At 42.3% G+C, this 23246-nt stretch overlaps 1 protein-coding gene across 1 annotated transcript in view; it reads left to right on the top strand.

Annotated features, from left to right (window-relative positions):
- Nucleotides 1–23246, top strand: part of LOC126474185 (receptor-type guanylate cyclase gcy-19) — a 438242-nt gene that overhangs the window by 286334 nt on the left and 128662 nt on the right. Inside the window, exons 7-8 of the mRNA XM_050101647.1 lie at nt 8114–8243; nt 22537–22659. Of these exons, the coding sequence (XP_049957604.1) occupies nt 8114–8243; nt 22537–22659 (253 nt within the window). The remainder of the gene's footprint in view (nt 1–8113; nt 8244–22536; nt 22660–23246) is intronic.

Below are 23246 nucleotides of genomic sequence, written 5' to 3'. Positions count from 1 at the left end.
CCAGAAACTTTCTTCGCACCTAACCGGTCGCCACAGGATTAGTTGCAGCTTGTGGTCGGCCACTGACAACAGAGCAGCCTCTTTAACTCCTAGCACACTGAGATAGCAATGGGGCGCGGCTTTGGCACAGAGTTCTAACTGCAATTCCACTCTCCCCAGTTTAAAAAAATCCACTTCACCCAATCGGAGATGGCGAGTTGTCCACATATCTCGAATTTTTCATGCGAAATGTAGATTCCTCCCTTTTATGTTCGTCATTTTCAAGACAGAAGAGATGAGAGCATTCATGCCTTTCGACAGCGCAGTACCTTTCTTAGTGTGAAAATCATGTACAATAGTATGACATAGGTTATATTTCCTCTAAATACTATCTCATCTGGTAAAAAAAGTCTGTCCATGTCAGCTTAATATCTATTACGTCCTGCATTACAAGGTTAGAATTGAAACTCATTTATGGCTTGTGACAGTGTGTTAAGAGCATGCTCTGCTTCTGTCACAAGAAGCCTCCTCCTTTCGAACTCTCTTAAGGCTGACAAATAGCAGCACAGACGAGAAGTTAATATCACTTTATAAATCCGGCTATATTTGATTACGATAGTCACCTCTAAATATCAGTTTAATACTATGTATCACTTTATAAATTCGCTAATGCAGCTGATTTTATTACGATGGCTATCTCTCCCACTCCCAGTGTAAGCAGGGATTGAAATTTGGTTAAAAGATCTCGCCACAACGAAAAACGCCTGATTACCGCCGCAACGAAAAAACACTTCATTATCTCTCCCATCTCCTACTCGTGAATTATATAAGTAGCGCTCTCGCGCTCGCTTCTTCTGCCCTGCGACATGTCATTGATATCACAGTGATCCACTAATTAATTTAATTTATCATGAGATCCCCTTTGTATGGCGAGTATTTTTTCCCCCTGCGATCGGATTGCACTCGCCAGTTACCTCAAATGGGAATCCCTGGAGGGAAGACGATGTTCTTTTTGAGAAATACTATTGCGAATCGACATTTGAAGCTGACTGCAGAAGGATTCTACTGCCATCAACATACATTTCAAGTAAGAACCACGAAAATAAGATACGAGAAATTAGCGCTCATATGGAGGCATGTAGGTAGTCTTCTTTTCTCTCTCTCTATTTGCGAGTGGAATAGGAAAGGAAATTAATAGTAGTGGTACAGGGTATCTTCACCAAACACTGTACGATGGCTTGTGAAGTATACATATATATGTAAATTTAGTCTGCCTATTAAGATGTCGGTCCATCCATTTATAGGCATATAAAACTCATGGAAGAATTTTGTCTCTTATTTATCGAGGAAACAACAGACGGAACTTTTGCGCTGTCTCTCAGTAAAAACCTTCGTATTAGCCTTTAATTTTCTCACTGCAATCACTTCACGAGACGTATGCGAGATTCTATAACATGTTTGGCCGCAACACTTGAAAGAAGCTGTAAAGAGATTGTCTGTCATGCTCCCTTATGTCAGAGTGTCGCTTTAACGTTCAGGGAGAAATTCACCACCCTGCGGATGCTCGCGTCCAGAGATTTTTTGTGATTGGTACAGCTTCTGGTGATCTGTAGTAAATTACGCAATAGAGCAGTAGCAGGTCCCTTCGGCTATTTTAAATTTAATATACTTCTATCTACAGTCAGCTCCGACACCCACCAATTATCAATCCTCTGCAAATCGCTATAGCTTACCGGTGTCGAAACCCTGCTAAAGACAGGAGCCTACATCTAAATACGTATTCTGAAAACCACTGCAGTTGTGGACATGTCGTAGCAGTATTATCGCTTTCTTCGCTCCTTTCCCAGTCACTCGCGCAATGATCGAGCAAAAATGAATGTCTGTATGTACTCTAAATCTATGATCACTTCACCAGATATTGGTTTTTAATGGCCAAGAAAGTCTTACTGCTGAGCCCTTACTATACGAGGACTACACAAAGAAAATCTGACACATCTGAAGTTCATCGATATCGAATGATCACACATAAATATATCCCTGTACGTGTCCTAATCTCCTTTATCGTATTCCTACGATTACTACCCCAGAACGATGACAGTGTAATGGTGCCAGAGTCTTCGTTGACAGCATACTGTCTCGTGATAAGTGAATCACCTTTTTTTCCCAAATGGAGCATTCCTCTATAATACGAATCTAACAGCATCACAGAGCTTCCAGCATGCTATACATGAAATCATTTACATTGGTGCAACAGCCTCACATCTCTACGCATAATTCAGGGTTACTGCAAGAGTAGGGAGAGGTTCGGAATGTAATCACAGCACTGCTCACTTTTTCTCCCACGCTCTTCGGTAATAGACCGACCATGATGCTGTATTCCCTCTAAAACGGAATATATCCACATATGTAGTATCCATAATCGTAGGAGCACTTACTTATTTACAAGCAAACCCAGTAATTATACTCTCATCCAACTGCCGTACATCGAGAGCCAGTTAATCAACAGGTACAAGCAAGACCAGATCACTGTCAACGTCGCCTCCAGCAACAGCAGCCATCTTAGTACGTCTTACACTTCCATCCGAACTGCAGTGCCACAATCTTTCGGTGACATACCGACGGGATTTGCGGTCGCTCGCCTCCTACACCGTCACTTCTTAGTCGGAGGATCAGACCTCCCTTAAAAACCCATGCAAATGAATTTGAGCCTGTGATATTCTTCTGCTTCAGCTCACCGACTTGTCAGTTTTTAATCCGAAATCGACATATGCATTCTACTTCAGTTCGCTTCAGATGTTTACTGCTAGACATTTTGCGGCAGTTGAGGCTTCTGGTGAGGGTGTACGGGATCTCTAGTCTTATTAGTGTGCCATAGATTTAGTTACGTTCATGTCGACTACCAAGTCCACCATAGGCCCTCCCGCCCTCTTGCAGACAACCCATCTCCTACGAACATCCCACATCTAAAATAATACACTGCAAGCAGTTGTACAGTACATGTTAGAGGGTACATCTTGTCAGCATTATCGATTACCCTCCCATCCTAGTCTCACACGCTGATCAATTAAAAAATTCCAGAGTGAGATTTTCACTCTGCAGCGGAGTGTGCGCTGATATGAAACTTCCTGGAAGATTAAAACTGTGTGTCAGACAGAGACTCGAATTTGAGACCATTGTCTTTCGCGGGCAAGCGTCATTTAAGTTCAGTGACGTTGTGTAGGGTAATCCCTTCCATAATTAATAAACATTCCATTACAGCTACAGTCTTCCACACCAAATACATCCCATACCGATTTCTGAAATGTATCGTTAGAATTTAGACAGGATCAAACTCGAACAGTCCACTTCCATAGTTATAAATCAAAGCTTAAAAACCAGGTTCTTTTTAGCGGAGGAAGATATAAACGTTTCTCCCAGACGTTATGTAGTTGCAATATGCATTCCGCTTATCCGGATCCGTAGGCTAGTAATCAACTATAGAAGACCATTGCAGCTGTATAGGCTGATGGTCCACTTCAGCGTCAACCAGTTCTGCTTTAGATGGATTTTTCACATTCCCACTGCATACATAGTAATTTCTCCTAATATACACCATGTTCCTGACTATGGAATGTGGTACAACGCCTCTAGAGCGCATAGACTACCGACTATTAAAGTACTGATATATTACATCATCCTTCAATCTATCATATCGTGCACACATGAAAAATGCAAGCGCCTTCAATCGCAAATTCCGATTACATCTGCTGTGTAATGCTTTATGCTAAAGTAATATGACACATAGCCATGGATCCATTGATGATTAAATGAAAATGAATCATTTTTATCACGTCCATCGTGTGACTATACATTCAAATTAATTATTATGATTTTCTATGTCAGTCCCCAGTTTAATTTTTCTCATAGATATGCTTTCGCTTATATTTTTAAGGGTAGCATTTCTGTTACTATCTGCCGGTCTAGATGTACAAATTCGTCCAAAGAAAGAATCTAGGTCACATTTATCGACTCGCAGCTGTTAGAGATTCATAAGGCTTAGTAATGGTTCCAATACTTTTCTTGTGTACGCAACAGACCTTCCGTTCAATACACATCAAATAGAATTAGTTGTTTTTCGAAATGACAGAAGTATTGCAATCATTCTAAATGCGACAACAGAGGAAACTGTAAATAATGTTTTCTTAATATGTATTGGTTTGCAGTAAAAGTACCTTTTCGTAAATCTAAAAATCAGAGTTATTCAGAACCGCATATTAAAGGATACTACATCAGTGGTAAATTAAAACTGTGGAAAAGAGTTCCTAAGTAAAGTAGAATTCTAAAAGTCCTGCATGCAAGTCTGTACGTAGTTTGAATTTTAAGCTGGAGTAAACACATTATTGAGAATCGTAAACAACTCCGTTTAGTCGTTGTTCTTCTACATATTATTTTAAGCACTGAAGAGAAATTAATCAGTAAGTTAATATACTTCGCATATTTCGATCACTTATGTCACATGGAATTATATAGTGAAGTAAATCATCTTTTAGTATTCGTTGGATAAAACATGCCATAGGAATAATACGTACTGAACACTCATGATAACCTTTAATATAACTGTTTAAGGAGTTAGGTATTTAAATTATATAATTAGATTATATTTTTCTCTCAATAAGTTTACTGTAAGTAATTAATCAGACTTACGTTACGCCAGAAAAGATTAAATAGTAAACAATTAAGCTACTAACACGTAAAGTGACACATTTCACATCATTACAGTATATCGTGCAATATATAACGGTACTCCACAAACAAGGAGCTACAAATAGGAACATAATCCTGCCATTCAGACAGTTTATACAGGGTGAGTCGCTAACTATTGCCACCAAGAATAACTCCGAAAGTATGGTAGGAGCTGGAAAGTTTGTGGGACAAAAGTTTCGTGGGACAACAGGGGTCATAATATAACGTTGGTTTTTTTGTTGCTAGGTGGGGTCGCATCGGAGATATGAAGGTCAACTTTTTTTTTTTTAATGGGGTGCTATAGTTAGGTATTTATTTTCTGATAGCGGCTATCGAGATGAATCCAATGATGTGTAACAGTAATGTCTTTGAAGGTCAACGAAGGTCAAAAAGGTGGCATGAACGTCCATTTACAGAAGGCGTTCGAAGTGGTATCAATGCAGTGCTGCAATCTTCTTATCATGGTCTGAGTGGTATTCCTTATCACATCGGCACTTATCGAAGCACATGCTCCGACAATTCTCCCTCGCATATCTTCAGGTGTAGTTGGAACGTCTTTATAAATAATGTCTTTTACGACTCCCCACAAGAAAGAATCCAGATTTGTCAAGTCTGGCGAACGAGCCGATCACGACACATCTCCTCCGCGTCCAATCCAATGATTTGGGAATTGTCTCTGCAGCTCATCTCTAGCCATCAGTGAAAAATGTGCCGGACACCCATCATGTTGATACCACATTCCCTTCCTTGCTCTTAAAGGTATTTCTTCTAATAACAGACCTAACGTTTCTTGCAGGAATGTGGTGTACTTTCTACCATTAAGATATCCATCAATGAAATAGGGGCCTATAATCCTGTCCTCCAGAATCCTACGCCATACATTGACCGACCACGGTTTTTGGTGTGCAACTTATCGCAGCCAACATGGATTTTCAGTTGCTCAGTAATGCATGTTATGCAAATTAACATTTCCATGGTTCGTGAATGTAGCCTCGTCAGTAAATAAAACGAAATTAATAAATATGTCATCCCTCTGAATCTAAAGTTGAGCCCATAAGCAGAATTCAATGCGACGCATACAATCCGTATCAGTTAATTCCTGGTGGACAAGGATATGGTAAGGATGATATTTATGGCGATGCAGAACACGAACAACACTACTCTGGCTTATGCCAGATGTCCTTGCGATTTGACACGTACACAAGGCTCTCCTGGCAAGAGCACCAGTTTCCTTTTCCTCGTTAGCAACTTTCCTTTGCCGAATATGTTTCCGATGCGTTAAAGATAAAGGTGTTCTCAATTCATCATACACATATTTAAATGTACGACGTGTAGGGAGAGTACGTTGAGAATATCTTTCAGCGTTTAAGTCTCTAGCTCTCATTGAATTTCGTTAGCATTCTCTGTAGATGAGAAGCATATCGACTTGTTCTTCAAAGGAATACACAATTCACATTCGCTTGATTAGACGCTACTAGTCTTACCGTTCCTATTAGTGTTGTATTGCGAAACCATCGAATGGTGTTTTACATGTCAATGGCACATTAGATGGATACGCCTATTCGGCGAATATTTACTATCTACACGATATACGAGAGAGAATTGTCAATACATGTGCTTCGATAAGTGCCGAAGTGATAAGGAATACTACTCAGTCCATGATACGAAGATTGCAGCACTGCACTGATACCAATGGTTATCACGTCGAACACCTTCTGTAAATGAACGTGCATACCACTTTTTGACCTATGTTGACCTTCAAAGACCTTACTGTTACATATCATCGATAGCCGCTATCAGAAAATAAGTACCAAGCATAGCATCCCATTAAAAAAAAAGTTGACCTTCATACCTCTGCTGCGACCCCACCTAGCAACAAAAAATCAACGTCATATTATAGCCGTTGTCCCACGCAACTTTTGTCCCACAAACTTTTCGGCTACTACATACTTTCGGAGTTATTCCAGGTGGCATTAGTTAGTGACTCACCCTGTAAAGCAAAACGTCATCAAATGAAACTTTGGCACCTTTAGGTTTTCATTCATAGCTGTAATCTACAACAACAACTCCCATCCCCCCCCCCCCCCCAATCTTTCCACCACCACCTTATTCCGTTCGCGGTTGGTACGTAGGAGAAACATTGTTTATAACGCACTGTATTCAGACTAATTTAGCTACTCATTATGCGAACAATATTTCGAGGAAAGTAGTATGTGTTCAAAAAATGGCTCTGAGCACTATAGGACTCAACTGCTGAGGTCATTAGTCCCCTAGAACTTAGAACTATTTAAACCTAACTAACCTAAGGACATCACACACATCCATGCCCGAGGCAGGATTCGAACCTGCGACCGTAGCGGTCGCGCGGTTCCAGACTGTAGCGCCTAGAACTGCTCGACCACTCCGGCCGGCTCGAAATGTGGCTCTTAGAATTCTGTGGGGTTCTGTGTGATACGCAATGCTTTCTTGTAGCGGGGCACACTGCAGTTTGCTGAACAGTTTTGTCACGGTGATTAAACAGACCCATTACGAATCGTGGTTCTTATTTGAATCTCTTCCATCTTCTTCGTTAGTCCAACTTGGTACTGTGAATTGTTTTCAACGATGTTATTGCCTGACGCAGTACTTTCATCTGCCCACAACTACCCGTTTTAGATCACCAGTGTCGTCTTCAGATATCGTACAGCAACCAACTTTTCGTAACATCTTCCATGTGCACAAGTCAAAGCTTCTAAAGCTGTAGTCGTTTGAATGCTGCCAAAATACTTTAGCAAAAAGTTTTATAATACTTTTATATACGAGAAAACTGAATACAGTAGTCATACACCGCATAACGTGGTCAGGGTCTGGATAACTTAGTAAACAGTAAGTAGCTAACAGACGCTGGGATATCAACCATGCCCTCAAATAAGAATTGGAGTCATACCTGATTGTTATAGCAGATGACTTGAGCATGCAGAAGATGTTACAGAACGTTGTTTATTACACAGGAATATGAAAATGGCAAGTGATCATAGGGACCTGAGATCTGTGAACCGATGAAAATGATTGTGCTCGGCAGTGCAATTGTTAAGACATTATACTGCAGACTAATTCTCTCACGTTTTGTCACTTTTTTTAGTATTTAGAATTATGTAACCCTTTACTTTCTTTAGTGCTACAATGCTTTTAGCGGGGATAGATTTGCAAGATAACCTTCAATGCAATATTAACAGGGTAGATTCTTCAATATCCTGGAAATAACACACAGAGTACTTCAAATGTAACGATACTCAAAGTTACCAAAGCTCATAATATTTGTGCTGTTGCGGTACCAGTTCACTATCTAAATTTCCATTCGCACAGAAGAATGTTTATGTGCGCTTGCCCTTGTCATCTAAGCAGTGAGGTGTACTGACACACGTATCCACAGGCAATATGTGGGGATGAGCATTTCGGACGCCAACCGCAAGGAGGCATACGGCATCGCGCTGCTGGTGCTGGTACTCATGGTCTCCCCCGTCATCATCGTGCTCGTGCGCAACGCCGTCGCCACTATACAGGTGAGTCTCCGTCATCACAGTTCTCGTCTGCAACGCCATCGCCACTAGACAGGTGTGTATCCGTCATCAGCATTCTCACCCTCATCGTCATCGCCACTGCACAGGTAAGTCTCCATGTTCATCGTGTTCATTTACAACAACAACACCTTTATATGGATGAGTTACTGAGATCACTGTCCTCGTCCACCACAACATCACCACTCTACAGGTGAGTCTCTGTGACCATCGAGCTCGTCCATAACGCCGTAGCCACTACACAGCCTCAGGGTCGCCAGTGCAGCTAGGTAGCCTTACGACACTCACCCTACTTGCAAGGGTAACTCCCCATCGCAGCCCCCTCAGATTTAGTGGTAAAGTGGCCCAGTGGATGGTCCGTCTAAAACTGAACATAGATCAAGCATGAAAATAGGAAGAAGATGTACTTAACTGCGAAAAGAAAAGAAAAATAAAAGCAGTGAACTGCCCAAGATTACGATGTGCAACACTGAGCGGACTCTGAGATCCACAGCGTTGTGGTTGTGTGGTCATGGTACTGAACAGCTAAGTGGTGGACCTGTGTCCAAATTTCCCTCGTACCCCATTGTTTCCACAATACTGTGAGCTTACCGTCCGGTCGCTGACGTATCTCCTCTCCTTCTGTAGTCTTGGCAATTGTCATAGTACACTGTGGTTATAGAATATGAGTCTTGTGGTAAGAATATATTACACTCGCAAGTAAATGTGATGAACAGTGAGAGCAGGCGAGATGCCGCATAGACCTCTCACAGAAATGAAAACAACGAATACAGGGGTGAGAACTATGTCACAACAAAGGAATTCAAAAGTCAAAACATCCGAAACGTAACGCAGGAGCTGTAACATGTGGTACTTGTGGAGGACAAATGGGAGGTACATACGTCTCGAGGTCCCTTCCTTTCACCTCGCTGTTGCAAACGGACGTTACACCACGACACAGACACAAATTTAAATACATTGGACAGACATGTCAATGACCGGACAGACAGTTCATAATTTTGTGAAAAATAAGTTTAAGCACGAGGGAGATTTGAACACAGGTTTCCCCCTTCGCCGTCCAGCAGCGTGACCCCATAACTACGACTATTCAAAGTTGCTTGATGTTGACATCGTGGGCTTGAACCGTTCACTGTTCCAATATTTCTTCTTTTTTCACAGTTCAGCACATCTTCTTCCTGTTCTCATGCTTCATTTGTCTTAAGTTTTCGACGGGCTATCCACTGGGCCACTTACTACTAAATCTGAGGGGCATACGGTGGGGAGTTTCCCTCGTCGACAATGTGCCAAAATCTGCTTACTGTGAAAAACGGGTTGCTAAATGGAACAGTATAAAATTTACGTTCTAGTATAGGAGCTTTTTAGACCTGCTGGATGTTTCGTGTTTTAATACGACTGCAGCACTCACAAGGATTTTTTTAATAAGATATTTTATTAATTGTGTTTTTCTCCTCCTTCCCTATACACACTCACGTTCAGAAGGAAACAGAATACCTTCAGTGCAGAAATAACTAGCATTTAAATTACCTCTGTTCAGCGTATGTCCTGTTGCCTAGTAGGCACAGCGTCCGCCATGGGCCCTGACAACTTGTTCCATGCTTGATGGCATCGACGCGTATAAGGCGCGAATGGCGTCCAGTGGTATAGTCGTCCACGCTTCATTCGCCTGCTTCCAAAGGTCATCTGTGGTGGTCGGCATTGGGTGACTATACCCCACACATTTTCGCTTGGCGACAATTCTGGTGATCTGTAGAGCCAGAGCAAAATGATAATCTTTGACACCAAGAAGGCACGTTTTCGTGTATCAACATGTGGTCGTGCATTGTCTGGGGTGTTGTGCAGAAATGGTGTGGTTATGGGTCGTAGGATGTCGTTAGCATAGGTCATACAGGTCACAGGTGCTGGAAAACGAACAACTGTAACTTGCGGTTGTACCCAGTATTGCCCCACATCTTAACGCCTCGAGTTGGCGTTGTATGTCTTCTCCGAATGCAATCACTGTGATGACGTTTCCCCTGTCTGCGGTGATACAAAATGTGGCCATCATTTTCAAACAAACAGAACTTGGATTCGTCCGATAACACTATCTGATGCTATTCCTGTCCCCAGTGACGTCGTTCCACACACCATTGTCATCCAGCACGTTTCCACACGTTTGTCAAAGATAGGTGGAGAAGTGGACGATACGCACGTAACCGATGCCGTAATAAATGGCGACGGACTGTCACCGCTGATAGTATACGATGTGTTGCACTGTTCCACTGATGCGCCAGAGCCGAGGAGGGGACAGATCTGTCCTGGAATGCCATTCGTATGAGGCGTCGATCCTCCCGCGGGGTGGTCTGAGTGGTGCGATCTGACCCATCTTTTGGTGTTCTACGGTCTTCCATAAACCATTCTGTACACACTCGTTGCACTGCCGAAACACTTCGTCCCACAACAGTAGCATTTCCCGCATGGATGCATCACAATCTCCCATGCCAATAATGCGCCCTCTTTCAAACACACTGATCTGACGGTACACTTTGTACATACATCTGCAAGGCCTCCCATATGTCTCGTCAGGTCATACTGATCCATCACCTTCGGTTTATAGCTACAAGTGTCGCAGACACATTTTACCGATAGATGGCGTTGCGCTGCCGGTATCGATGTTGACCTTGAAACCGCGAGCCGACATGGTTCAAATGCTAATAATTTCTGCAGAACATACTAATGTACATGTTCTGTGAATATGAACGTCATATCTCTAGTCATTCAAGGCGTTCTGTTTATTCAGAACTTGAGTGTAGATGCTACAGCTGATGACACTGTTACGTTCGTGTTAGATATTGTTTTGAAATGTTACGAATGTTTAGTTTAATGTTTACCCCACTATTCGCTCTGCTTGAACAAACATTAAACAATCTCTACATATACAAGGAAATGTCCTGACTGGACACACTGACTCATCATCGCCCAGCGCAAAGGGCTAAGGACAGAAATTTGAAATTTGGAGAAGGTGTTGTTCTTATATTTTAGACACCGTCTAAGAAGGTATTTTTTTTAGAACTTTCCATTCCTAATGGGGTGAAATAGAGGATAAAAGGTTTTTTAAAAAAAATATGTCGTTAATAAGGCAATTTTGAACCTAGAACTACGAAAATTGGTTTTTGGTTTCTCGATTAGAAACAAAAAAATAAGCGTTTCTGAACTTTTGGAAATTCAGCCACTAAGGGGGTGAAATAGCGGGTAACTTTTTAAATGAATCCTTATTAAAGAACTACTGAAGCACAGCATTTTTAAACCTACATCTTTGAACATTGGTATTCCGCTTCTTGTTTAGAAATAACAAAATAGGAGTTTCATTGTTTTCAGAAATTCAATCCCTAAGGGGGTCAAATTGGAGACGAAAAGTTTGAAGAAAATGTTTCATTATGAGAACATTTTCAAAGTTAAATCTAAGAGAATTTGTATTTGGTGCCTCGGTTACAAATATAAAAATTCTTATGCCAGCGTTTATGGAAATTCAGCCCCTAAGGGGGTGAAGCAGTCGGTGAGAAATTTTTAAACAAATCGTTACTAAACAACTGTTAAAGCATTTTCGAAGTTACATCTATGAAAATTGGTATTTAACTTCTTGGTTGGATATAAAAAAATGTGTGTTACCGGATGAAAGTTCCTATGGAAATATTACCATGAGAACTCAAAAGGAAGATTACCGAAACCTTCCGAGTCCAGCTACCAGAATCGCATTTTGGTCGAAAGTACGTTCGAAAAAGACCATGCTTCCATGGCCATAATTATCGTGAAAAATTTAGACGGTGTTGTAATATGTGAAATATATAAAATATAGCTATTTAATAAGCAACACAACGAATTGGCTTCGTAGATTTACACATGAGGAATGGGCGTTAGAACATACAAATTCGACTAAACAAAAAATTAAATAAAAAGAAATCTGTGCACACCATACAGTCTACGCAAGTGAAGGAGAGGGCGCTAAGGTCAATAAACTATGATTTGGAGCGATTACTACAATGTTGGCTATTAAAGATCCCATACTATGAAGATAGCATGGAACGGGCGTCAAACTGGTATGAAGTGTGCTACTTGCTTGGGTTTTCGAATGATTAATATTTCCGCGCAATAGCACACAGCAGGCAGGAGTAACGCTATCTACGTTTTCTGTATAAGGAAAGATTACATGAGGGATTCTTATTCAGAAATCGCATCTGAATGTTGCTTATCTGTAGTAAAATGGTTTATGCTTCATTCAAGTGACAGAACAGTCAACCAGCGTGAGTTGTATTTCGACAGCGGCGGGATCGTCGTGTGTCGAGACAGCATCTCATCGTTCTCCGATACTGCTGACTGCGTTGGGCGGGATCCTACTACTGTCACGCGAATATGGAATCGCTGGCTTCAGTAGAGCCTTACTTAGCTCCATGGGGATTTAAGAGGCTCCGAGCAGCTAGCAGAAACTAAAAAGGAAGATCAGAATTGAACGTCCGACAGGCAGTGTCTAGCGGCAGAGAGGACACATGCACCGGTGGCTCGGTCATACATGATTCTGGTTCTACTGACACGCCATGCACACCCTGAATAAGTTTATGGGCTACTTTGTGGCAGAACTAGTTCCCACGCGGACAGTACAGCGCCCTCGGAAGTCCCGCAGACTGGAAGCAGGACGACCGTTGTTGCGGTTTTCTTTAAGACTGCAGTCGAGAAAGGAGCATCAAGGCGACAATAATTTTATTTATTTAGTTACTGCTTATTTAGCCTGACCAGGTTAGGGCTTTAAGGTCCCCTCTTACACCTGACCAGGACCAACACATACCAAAGATGTTACAAAAGTATAACAACAATAATTGTAAAGATGATGACGATGATAACGATGATAATTTACACTAATAACAATAAAAATAGTAAAAGCCGTTTAGAATGATGTAGATTACTTTAGCACACTTGGGACCATGTTTAGTATTATCAGAAGCGGTATGGATAAAGGAAGAGAAGACGATTGAAACGACAGTAACAGTGTCTGTTAGGAATGAACGGATATAAATAGATAACTCTTCTTACCAGAGGCAGCGAAAACGTAACGTAACGCAAAATCTGAAGAGTGCAGCATGGTCCAAGGGGTTATTCACGGACGAATCTGTGTTTGAAATATTTCGAAGCCATCGTCGAATGTTTGTTCTTCGACTTAGAGAAGAACGTATGAAGAGTCAGTGTGGGATCCCAACAGTGAAGCATTGTGGAGGATCGCTAATGATGTGGGGGTATTTTGAGGGTGATAAAGTCGGCGATCTATTGAGAATTAACAGAACCTTAAAGAAGAGACGAGATCACAGGATACCGATAAACAATGTAGTTCCATCTGGCGACAGGTTATAGGTCGTGAGTTTGTTCTTCAGAGGGACAACCATCCCGAACATGGTTATAAGTTGTGCTGAGAGTATGTCAATAGAGAGGAGAAATATGGGCAACTGAAGAATATGATTTGGCCAAGTCTCAAACATCACTCACATCCTATTGAACTCTTATGGGATGAACTTCAAAGGGAGGTAAGAAAACTGAGTTAATCTAATGTTAAATTACCTATGGAACAATTTACAGACGAATTGGACTGCAATACCTGTATAAATACTGTAAAATATTATCTCCAGAATGCCATGAGTTTGTGCAGCTCTTCTGAGGTACTGAGGTACTGTCTCTGGCTGAGCCAGATGCAGCTGCCTGCCCTGTTTCAGAGGATGATTCTCAGCCTTCCAGGTCCGGGCAATCGCAGAGGGTGGGCTTATTGGTAGTTGGGAGCTCCAATGTTAGGCGCGTAATGGGGCCCCTTAGGGATATGGCGGCTAAGGAGGGGAAGAAATCCAGTGTGCACTCCGTGTGCATTCCGGGTGGAGTCATTCCTGATGTGGAAAGGGTCCTTCCGGATGCCATGAAGAGCACAGGGCGCAGCCAGCTGCAGGTGGTGGCACATATCGGCACTAATGACGTGTGTCGCTTTGAATCTGAAGAAATTCTCTCTGGATTCCAGCGGCTATCTGTTTGGTGAAGGCTGCCGGTCTTGCTTACGAGATGAAGGCAGAGCTCACCATCTGCAGCATCGTTGACAGAACCGACTGCGGACCTTTGGTCAAGAGCCGGGTGGAGGGTCTGAGTCAGAGGCTCAGACGGTTTTGCGACCGTGTTGGCTGCAGATTCCTTGACTTGCGCCATAGGGTGGTGGGGTTTCGGGTTCCGCTGAATAGGTCAGGAATTCACCACACTCAGCTGGCGGCTACACGGGTAGCGGAGGCTGTGTGGCGTGGACTGGGCGGGTTTTTAGGTTAGAAGGCCTCGGGAAAGTACGGGGTGGGCTGCAATCTCAAAGGGTGCATGGCAAATACAGGACGTGCTTGGATCAAGGAACAGTCGGAATTGTAGTTGTAAATTGTTGCAGTTGTGCTGGGAAAGTCCCTGAGCTTCAAGCGCTAATAGAAAGCACAGAAGCTGAAATCGTTATAGATACAGAAAGCTGGCTAAAGCCTGAAATAAGTTCTGCAGAAATTTTTACGAAGTCTCAGACGGTGTACAGGAAAGATAGATTAGGCAGAATTGGTGGTGGAGTGTTTGTGTCTGTCAGTAGTGGTTTATCTTGTAGTGAAGTCGAAGTAGATACTCCGTGCGAATTGGTATGCAACAAGTCCTCTAAAGAGACAGCTTACACTACACTCGTTCGTCCTCTGTTAGAATATTGCTGCGCGGTGTGGGATCCTTACCAGGTGGGATTGACGGAGGACATCGAAAGGGTGCAAAAAAGGGCAGCTCGTTTTGGATTATCACGTAATAGGGGAGAGAGTGTGGCAGATATGATACGCGAGTTGGGATGGAAGTCATTAAAGCAAAGGCGTTTTTCGTCGCGGCGAGATATATTTACGAAATTTCAGTCACCAACTTTCTCTTCCGAATGCGAAAATATTTTGTTGAGCCCAACCTACATGGGTAGGAATGATCATTAAAATAAAATAAGAGAAATCAGAGCTCGAACAGAAAGGTTTAGGTGTTCGTTTTTCCCGCGCGCTGTTCGGGACTGGAATGGTAGAGAGATAGTGTGATTGTGGTTCGATGAACCCTCTGCCAAGCACTTAAATGTGAATTGCAGAGTAATCACGTAGATGTAGATGTAGATGAAGGCAAGTGGTGGATACTTTGAAGCGACTAAAATCTAAGCCTTATTGTATTTTACTTAGTGACACAGAGAGAAAATATTTGTTTCATTGATCTATTAGCTTTGTACGATGAGTTTGTACATTGAAATAAAGTGTATAGTTTTTATCACGGATGATCGAGAACTTACGACTGGTAGTGTACAGTTCACTCGACCCTGCAGTATCATACAGCCGCACCAAGGATCTCGCGTCCAAAAATGCGCTTGTGTTCAGCGAGACAAGATTCCACTTCGACACCTCAGCTACGTCTGGAACACAACAGACTGTCGGCACAGCAGCTCTGAAGCAACAGCACAGAGTCGGGCCGACAGCTGCACACCCAACAACACTGAACCAGGAGCGACACTGCGTCTTCTTCTCAGGGGAGCCGCAGCACTATATACGGCACGACAATGGCCAAGTTCATCTGTGGAGGATATGTCAACAACCGACTTTCAAGAAGTATACGTGTATCCGTTACTTCACTGTGTCAATTTCATCCTCCTAGCGCTACGTTCTACGAGTTGGGGGCGTGGACTGTCAGAAGCCTGAACATGGTAGGGAAGCTAGAAATCTGAAGAAGAAAATGCAAATGCTCAATTTATATATAGTAGGGGGTCAGTGAAGTGAAATGGAAAGAAGACAAGGTTTCTGGCCAGACGAGTATGGGTAATAACAACAGCAGCAGAAAATGTTATAATGGGAGAGGGATTCGTTATGAATAGAAAACTAGGGCAGAGAGTATGTTACTGTGAACAGTTCAGTGATAGGGTTGTTCTTATCAGAATCGACAGCTAACCAACACCGACAACGATAGTTCAGGTATACAAGCCGACGTCGCAAGCTGAAGATGAAGAGATAGAGAAATTGTATGAGGATATTGAAAGGGTAATACAGCACATAAAAGCAGATTAAAATCTAATAGTAAGGAGGGACTGGAATGCAATTGTAGAGGAAGGAGTAGAAGAAAAGGCTACAGGAAAATATGGGCTTTTGACAATGAATGTGAGAAGAGAATGACCAAGTGAGTTCTGTAATAAATTTCAGCTAGTAATAGCGAAAACTCTGTTCAGGAATAAAAAGAAGTGGAGGTATACTTGGAAGAGGCCAGGTGATACGGGAAGATTTCAGTTAGATTACGTCATGATCAGGCAGAGATTCCGAAATTAGATACTGGATTGTAAGGTGTAGCCAGGAGTAGATATAAACTCAGATCACAATGTAGTAGTGAGGAAGAGTAGGCTGAAGTTTAAAACATTAGTAAGGAAGAATTAATACGCAAAGAAGTGGAATACGGAAGTACTAAGGAATGACGAAATACGCGTCAAGTTTCCTAAAACTATAGACACAGCAATAAGGAGTAGCTCAGTAGCCAGTACAGTTGAAGAGAAATGGACATCTCTAAAAAGAGCACTCACAGAAGTTGGAAAGAAAAACATAGATACAAAGAAGCCAGTTGTGAAGAAACCATGAGTAACAGAAGAAATACTTCAGTTGATCGATGAAAGAAGGAAGTACAAAAATACTCAGGGAAACTCAATAATACAGAAATATAAGCTGCTGAGGAATGAAATAAGAAGGAAATGCAGGGTTGATACGACGAAATGGCTACTTGAAAAATGTGAGGAAACTGAAAAAGAAAGGATTCTTGGAAGGACTGACTCAGCATATAGGAAAGTCTAAACAACTTTCGGTGACATTAAAATCAAGGGCGGTAGCGTTATGACCGCAATGAAAATTCCACTGTTAAATGCAGACGAGAGAGCGGATAGGTGGAAAGAGTACATTGAATGCCTTTATGAGGAGGGGGGATTCGTCTGACGTGATAGAAGAATAAACAGGAGTCGAATTATAAGAGATAGAGGATCCAATATTAGAATCAGAATTCAAGAGAACTTTGGAGTACTTAAGACCAAATAAGGTGGAAGAGATAGACAACATTCCATCAGAATTAGTAACATCATTGGAGGAAGTGGCACCAGTACAACTATTCACATTGGTGTATAGAATGAATGAGTCTGGCTTCGTATCATCTGACTTCCGGAAAAAATATCATCCACATTGTTATGAAGACAAGAGCTGAAAAGTGCGAGGATTATCGCACAGTCAGCTTAACAGCTCATGCATCAAAGCTACTTACAAGAATAATACACAGAAGAATGGAAAAGAAGCTCGAGGATGTGTTAGGTGATAATCGGTTTGGCTTTAGGAAAGGTAAAAGCACCAAAGAAGCAATTCTAACGTTGCGGTCAACAATGGAAGCAAGACTAAAGATAAATCAAGACATGTTCATAGGATTTGTCGACCTGGAAAAAGCGTTCGACAATGTCAAATACTGCACGATGTCCGAAGTTCTGAAAAAAATTGGGGTAACCTATAGGGAAGACGGGTAATATACAATATGGACAAGAGGCAAGACGGAATAATAAGAGTGGACGAACAAGAATGCAGTCCTCAGATTAAAAAGGGTGTAAGACAGGGAAGTAGTCTTTCGTCCCTACTGTTCAATCTGCACGTCGAAGAAACAATGACGGAAATAAAAGAAAGATTCAGGAAGTGAAATTAAAATTCAGGACGAAAATATATCAATGATACGATTGGCTGATGACATTGCTATCATGAGTGAAAGTGAACCAGAATTACATGATCTCCTAAATGGAATGAAAGTCTAATGAGTACGTAATAAGGATTGAGAATAACTCGAAGAAAGACGAAAGTAATGAGAAATACCAGGAATAAGAATAGCAAGAAACTTAAAATCAGGACTGATGGTCACGAAGTAGACCAAGTTGAGGAATTCTGCTACCTAGGCAGCAAAATAACCAATGACGGACGGAGCAAGGAGGACATCAAAAGCAGACTAGTAGACTGGCAAAAAAGTTATTCCTGGCCAAGTAAAGTCTACTAGTATCAAACACAGGTCTTAATTTGAGGAAGAAATTTCTGAGGATATCTGGTTGAAGCCCAGTATTGTATGGTAGTGAAACATGGACTGTGGTAAAACTTAAAAATAAGGATTCAAAGGATTTGAGATGTGGTTCTGCAGAAGAATGCTGAAAATTAGGTGGACTGATAAGGTAAGGAATGATGAGTTTCTGCACAGAATTGGAGAGGAAAGAAATATGTGGAAAACACTGACAGTGAGATGGGACAGGATGATAGGATATCTGTTAAGACATCAGGGAATGACTTCCATGGTACTACAGCTATAGAGTGCAAAAACTGTACAAGAAGACAGAGATTGGAATACATCCAGAAAATAATTAATGACATTGGTTGCAAGTGCTACTCTGAGATGAAGAGGTTGGCACAGGAGAGGAATTCGTGGAGGGCTGCATCAAACCAGTCAGAAGACTGATGACTCAAAAAACAAAATTCTGTCTTAAAATGCCCCCGTAGCTTCGCAGTATTCCAGTATGGAATTTTTGATACTTCGTCCTCCAAAAGTTCTCTCAATGCTTCTCTTTAAGCGGGTTTTTGCTATTGTTATCATTAATTGGACCATGGCAATTAACAGTGGTATATTGCTTCTTCTTGCATTTCACTGTGGGAAGAAAGAGCGTTTCTTAACCGGATTTGAATTCTGTAAAGCTTTTTACTGAATTTTTATGTATATAGAACACGGTACCAAGTACTCGCATGTCTTTCATAATCTTTACTGCTGGTTTTCTCTTAGAAATCCTGTGGTTTTTGGATTCTGTAACATTTTCGTTCAAAAGTCTTGTTCCTTTTACTGATAAAATTTGTATTTCATGCTTGTCTATGAGAATTTCACATTCTCCCTGTTTATCAGTTTTTAGTACTGAGCTTACATTCAAGGTGCCAGCGAAAACTTTCCTTTTCAACTTGAGTTTGGAAGGATACCAAGGATATTCCGACTCATCCTTACTGCAGATGTTGGGACTCGCCATAACTCTAGGTCCCGATGCAATGGAGTACTCTACTTCTTCTTTACTTCTAGAGGACTTTCCATTCCGCAATTAAAATTGTACATTGTACATGGTAGGAAATAAATTCCAACATAAGATCGAACTGTTAGTCCGAAATGATTATTTTTCTTTGTTTTCTCCTTTAGGTTCTTCCGCTCTCTCTGCTGTTGGGAGCTACGATTCCTCTTCCGGCTTTGAGACCGTTGGCCAGATTTCACCTGTAACCCTAGGCAGGGGCGCTTACAGAGTGCTACCATCCTGACCAAGACCCAGTTTTTTTTACGAGGTTTCACTCCTCCCCCTCCTCCTTCCTCATCACTTGCGACATGAGACTCAGGGCTTGGGACGGGCAGTGACGGAGCTCATGATTCTTTCATTATTTTTTACTTCTTATGTTTTTGTTCGTACTTGTCATCCATTGCGGTTAGAGTCGCTGTTGCTGCCATAGATGACAACTTCACATGTGGTACGTACACACACACACACACACACACACACACACACCACATCTACCCCCTGATCATCTATTCTTCCTATTATACAGAGTTATTCAGCTGCACCTATCGATATCGTTTTATGCAACCCACAATGTGAAATCTGGCCGCCAAACACCGCGCGCCAGATTTTCGTATTATTTCGTCCGCTACGGACTAACCGTTAGTCCTACAGAAAAAATGAACACGACATTTTTGTAGGAAATTCAGTGTAGCTCAATTTTTTAATTGGCTATTTCTCCTCTACAGGCCCTAGATTTCGAATTATTCAAGAATTACGTGAAAAAGTGACGTTCAAACGCACTCCCATTCCCACAGTCAGGTCTCCCTCAACCCCCCCCCCTACCTCCCTCTCAGGATTTCTAGTGTATTGTTCATGGCGCTCCCTCCTACCAATGCACAAAAATTTGCGAACGCGCGAATTATTTCCCACGTTCGATCTTATATGGGTCTTCATTGATTAGCCTTGTTTCGCCAACGGATTAGTCGAGCACTTAAAAATTGTAAAAATGACTTTTTGTCTGAATTTTACCGAACAGTTTTGCGACCTTTAGTAGCATAAAATAAACAGTTACATCGTTGTATTCGTCAGGCCTTCTGACAACGAAGCTACTGTGCTTGTAAGGGTCTAGTTTGGATCGAATTGTCAACGTAATTAATTTTAGTGTAAAGTTTAGAAAAGTTGTTTTCCTTTCGATGCCTTCACGAGCACTTTTCAGTTAGTAACATTCACGAAATATCTGGCTATGCTGTAGGTTAATAGTTCAATCAATACAGACCGGCAGAGGTCGAATATCGGGAATAGCTCGGATATTTTTGCACAGTGGTAGGACAGAGTGCCACAAACAACAGACTAGAAAAACTGGTTGATGAGGGATGAGAGTGCAGGTCGAGGTGCCTTTGTAGGTCACTTTCGTACGTTTTTCTTGAATAATTCGAAAACCGTGGCCTCCAAGGAAAAGGTAGCTCAGTACATAATTTAACTACATTACATTTTCTACAAAAAGGTCCTGTTCATCTTTTCTGTAGGAGTAATACACTACTGGCCATTAAAATTTCTACACCACGAAGATGACGTGCTACACACGCGAAATTTAACCGACAGGAACAAGCTTTTCAGAGCACTCACACAAGGTTGGCACCAGTGGCGAAACCTACAACGTGCTGACATGAGGAAATATCCAATCGATTTTTCATACACAAACAGCAGTTGACCGGCGTTGCCTGGTGAAACGTTGTTGTGATGCCTCGTGTAAGGAGGATAAATGCGTACCATCACATTTCCGACTTTGATAAAGGTCGGATTGTGGCCTATCGCGATTACGGTTTATCGTATAGCGATAGTGCTGCTCGCGTTGGTCAAGATCCAATGACTGTTAGCATAATATGGATTCGGTGTGTTCAGGAGGGTAATACGGAATGCCGTGCTGGATCCCAACGGCCTCGTGTCACTAGCAGTCGAGATAACAGGCATCTTATCGGCATGGCTGTAACGGGTCGTGCAGCCACGTCTCAATCTCTGAATCAACAGATGGGGACGTTTGCAAGACAACAACCATCTGCACGAACAGTTCGACGACGTTTGCAGCAGCATGGACTATCAGCTCGGAGACCATGGCTGCAGTTACCCTTGACGCTGCATCACAGACAGGAGCGCCTGCGATGGTGTAGTCAACGACGAACCTGGGTGCACGAATGGCAAAACGTCATTTTTTCGGATGAATCCAGATTCTGTTTACAGCATCATGATGGTCGAATCCGTGTTTGGCGATATCGCGGTGAATGCACATTGGAAGCGTGTATTCGTCATCACCATACTGGCGTATCGTCCGGCGTGATGGTATGGGGTACCATTGGTTACATGTCTCGGTCACCTCTTGTTCGCATTGACGGCACTTTGACCAGTGGACGTTACGTTTCAGATGTGTTACGACCCGTGGCTCTACCCTTCATTCGATCCCTGCGAAACCCTACATTTCAGCAGGATAATGCACGACCGCGTGTTGCAGGTGCTGTACGGGCCTTTCTGGATACAGAAAATGTTCGACTGCTGCCCTCGCCAGCACATTCTCCAGATCTCTCACCAATTGAAAACGTCTGGTCAATGGTGGCCGAGCAGCTGGCTCATCGCAATACGCCAGTCAGTACTCTTGATGAACTGTGGTATCGTGTTGAAGCTGCTTGGGCAGCTGTACCTGTACACGCCATCCAAGCTCTGTTTGACTCAATACCCAGGCATATCAAGGCCGTTATTAAGGCCAGAGGTGGTTGTTCTGGGTACTGATTTCTCAGGATCTATGCACCCAAATTGCGTGAAAATGTTCACATCTCAGTTCTAGTATAATATATTTGTCCACTGAATAGCCGTTTATCATCTGCATTCTTCTTGGTGTAGCCATTTTATTGGCCAGTAGTGTAGTTCGAGCGTAGCGTGTGAGAGAATATGAAAATCTCGCACGTGGTTTCTGAAGGCCAGATATTACATTGCGGGTTGCATAAAACGACTTTGGTACCGGCAGCTGAATCACCCTTTATACAAACTATAAATAAATTTTAGTTAGCTAGTATCCTTCGTGGTGTTGGATTTGGCTGATCAGCTGTGCAGAATAATGGAGCCGTTTGCACAGATAGCTACCATGTTTTTGCCACTGCTTCTCGCGGCACTGTCCTGTTCCAGATGTACTCGACACACCTGGCGCAGAAGGCGCGCGAACTGAAGCGCGAGAAGCGGATCAGCGACATGCTGCTGTGCCAGATGCTGCCGCCCAGCGTCGCCCAGCAGCTCAAGAGGACCCGACAGGTACGAGGTGCTGCTCGCTATTCTCAGCTGGGAGTTACTAGCAGAGGCAATCACTGCCCTCAACAGCTTCTTTTAAAGATTATTCCATTTTTTCTTTTATTTATACGAGGATGTTCCCCCTGATATAGTAAGTGTCTTTTACTTATACTGCAGTATCACGCTTCCTGCAGCGTTTTACGTGAATTATATTGCGGATAACATCCACACACCACCAACAACTGGAAACACAAAATAATAAAGCACTGTGGGAACTCAATGCATGTAATATTAGCTCGCCCTATTTGCCCAAGAAATTCACAGTGCCGTAGACACTGGCGAGCAGATTGATGCCGTATTCCTGGACTTCAGGAAGGCATTTGATACGGTTCCGCACTTACGTTTAGTGAAAAAAATACGAGCTTACGGAATATCGGACCAGGTTTGTGATTGGATTCAGGATTTCCTAGAAGAAAGAACACAACATGTCATTCTTAACGGTTCAAAATCTGCAGATGTAGAGGTAATTTCGGGAGTACCGCAGGGAAGCGTGATAGGACCTTTATTGTTTACAATATACAAAAATGACTTAGTTGACAACATCGGTAGCT

This window comes from Schistocerca serialis, chromosome 4, assembly GCF_023864345.2.
Source record: "Schistocerca serialis cubense isolate TAMUIC-IGC-003099 chromosome 4, iqSchSeri2.2, whole genome shotgun sequence".
Classification (NCBI taxonomy): domain Eukaryota; kingdom Metazoa; phylum Arthropoda; class Insecta; order Orthoptera; family Acrididae; genus Schistocerca; species Schistocerca serialis.
Note: the sequence above shows the minus strand (reverse complement) of the source record. Positions and strands in the feature narration are given on the sequence as shown.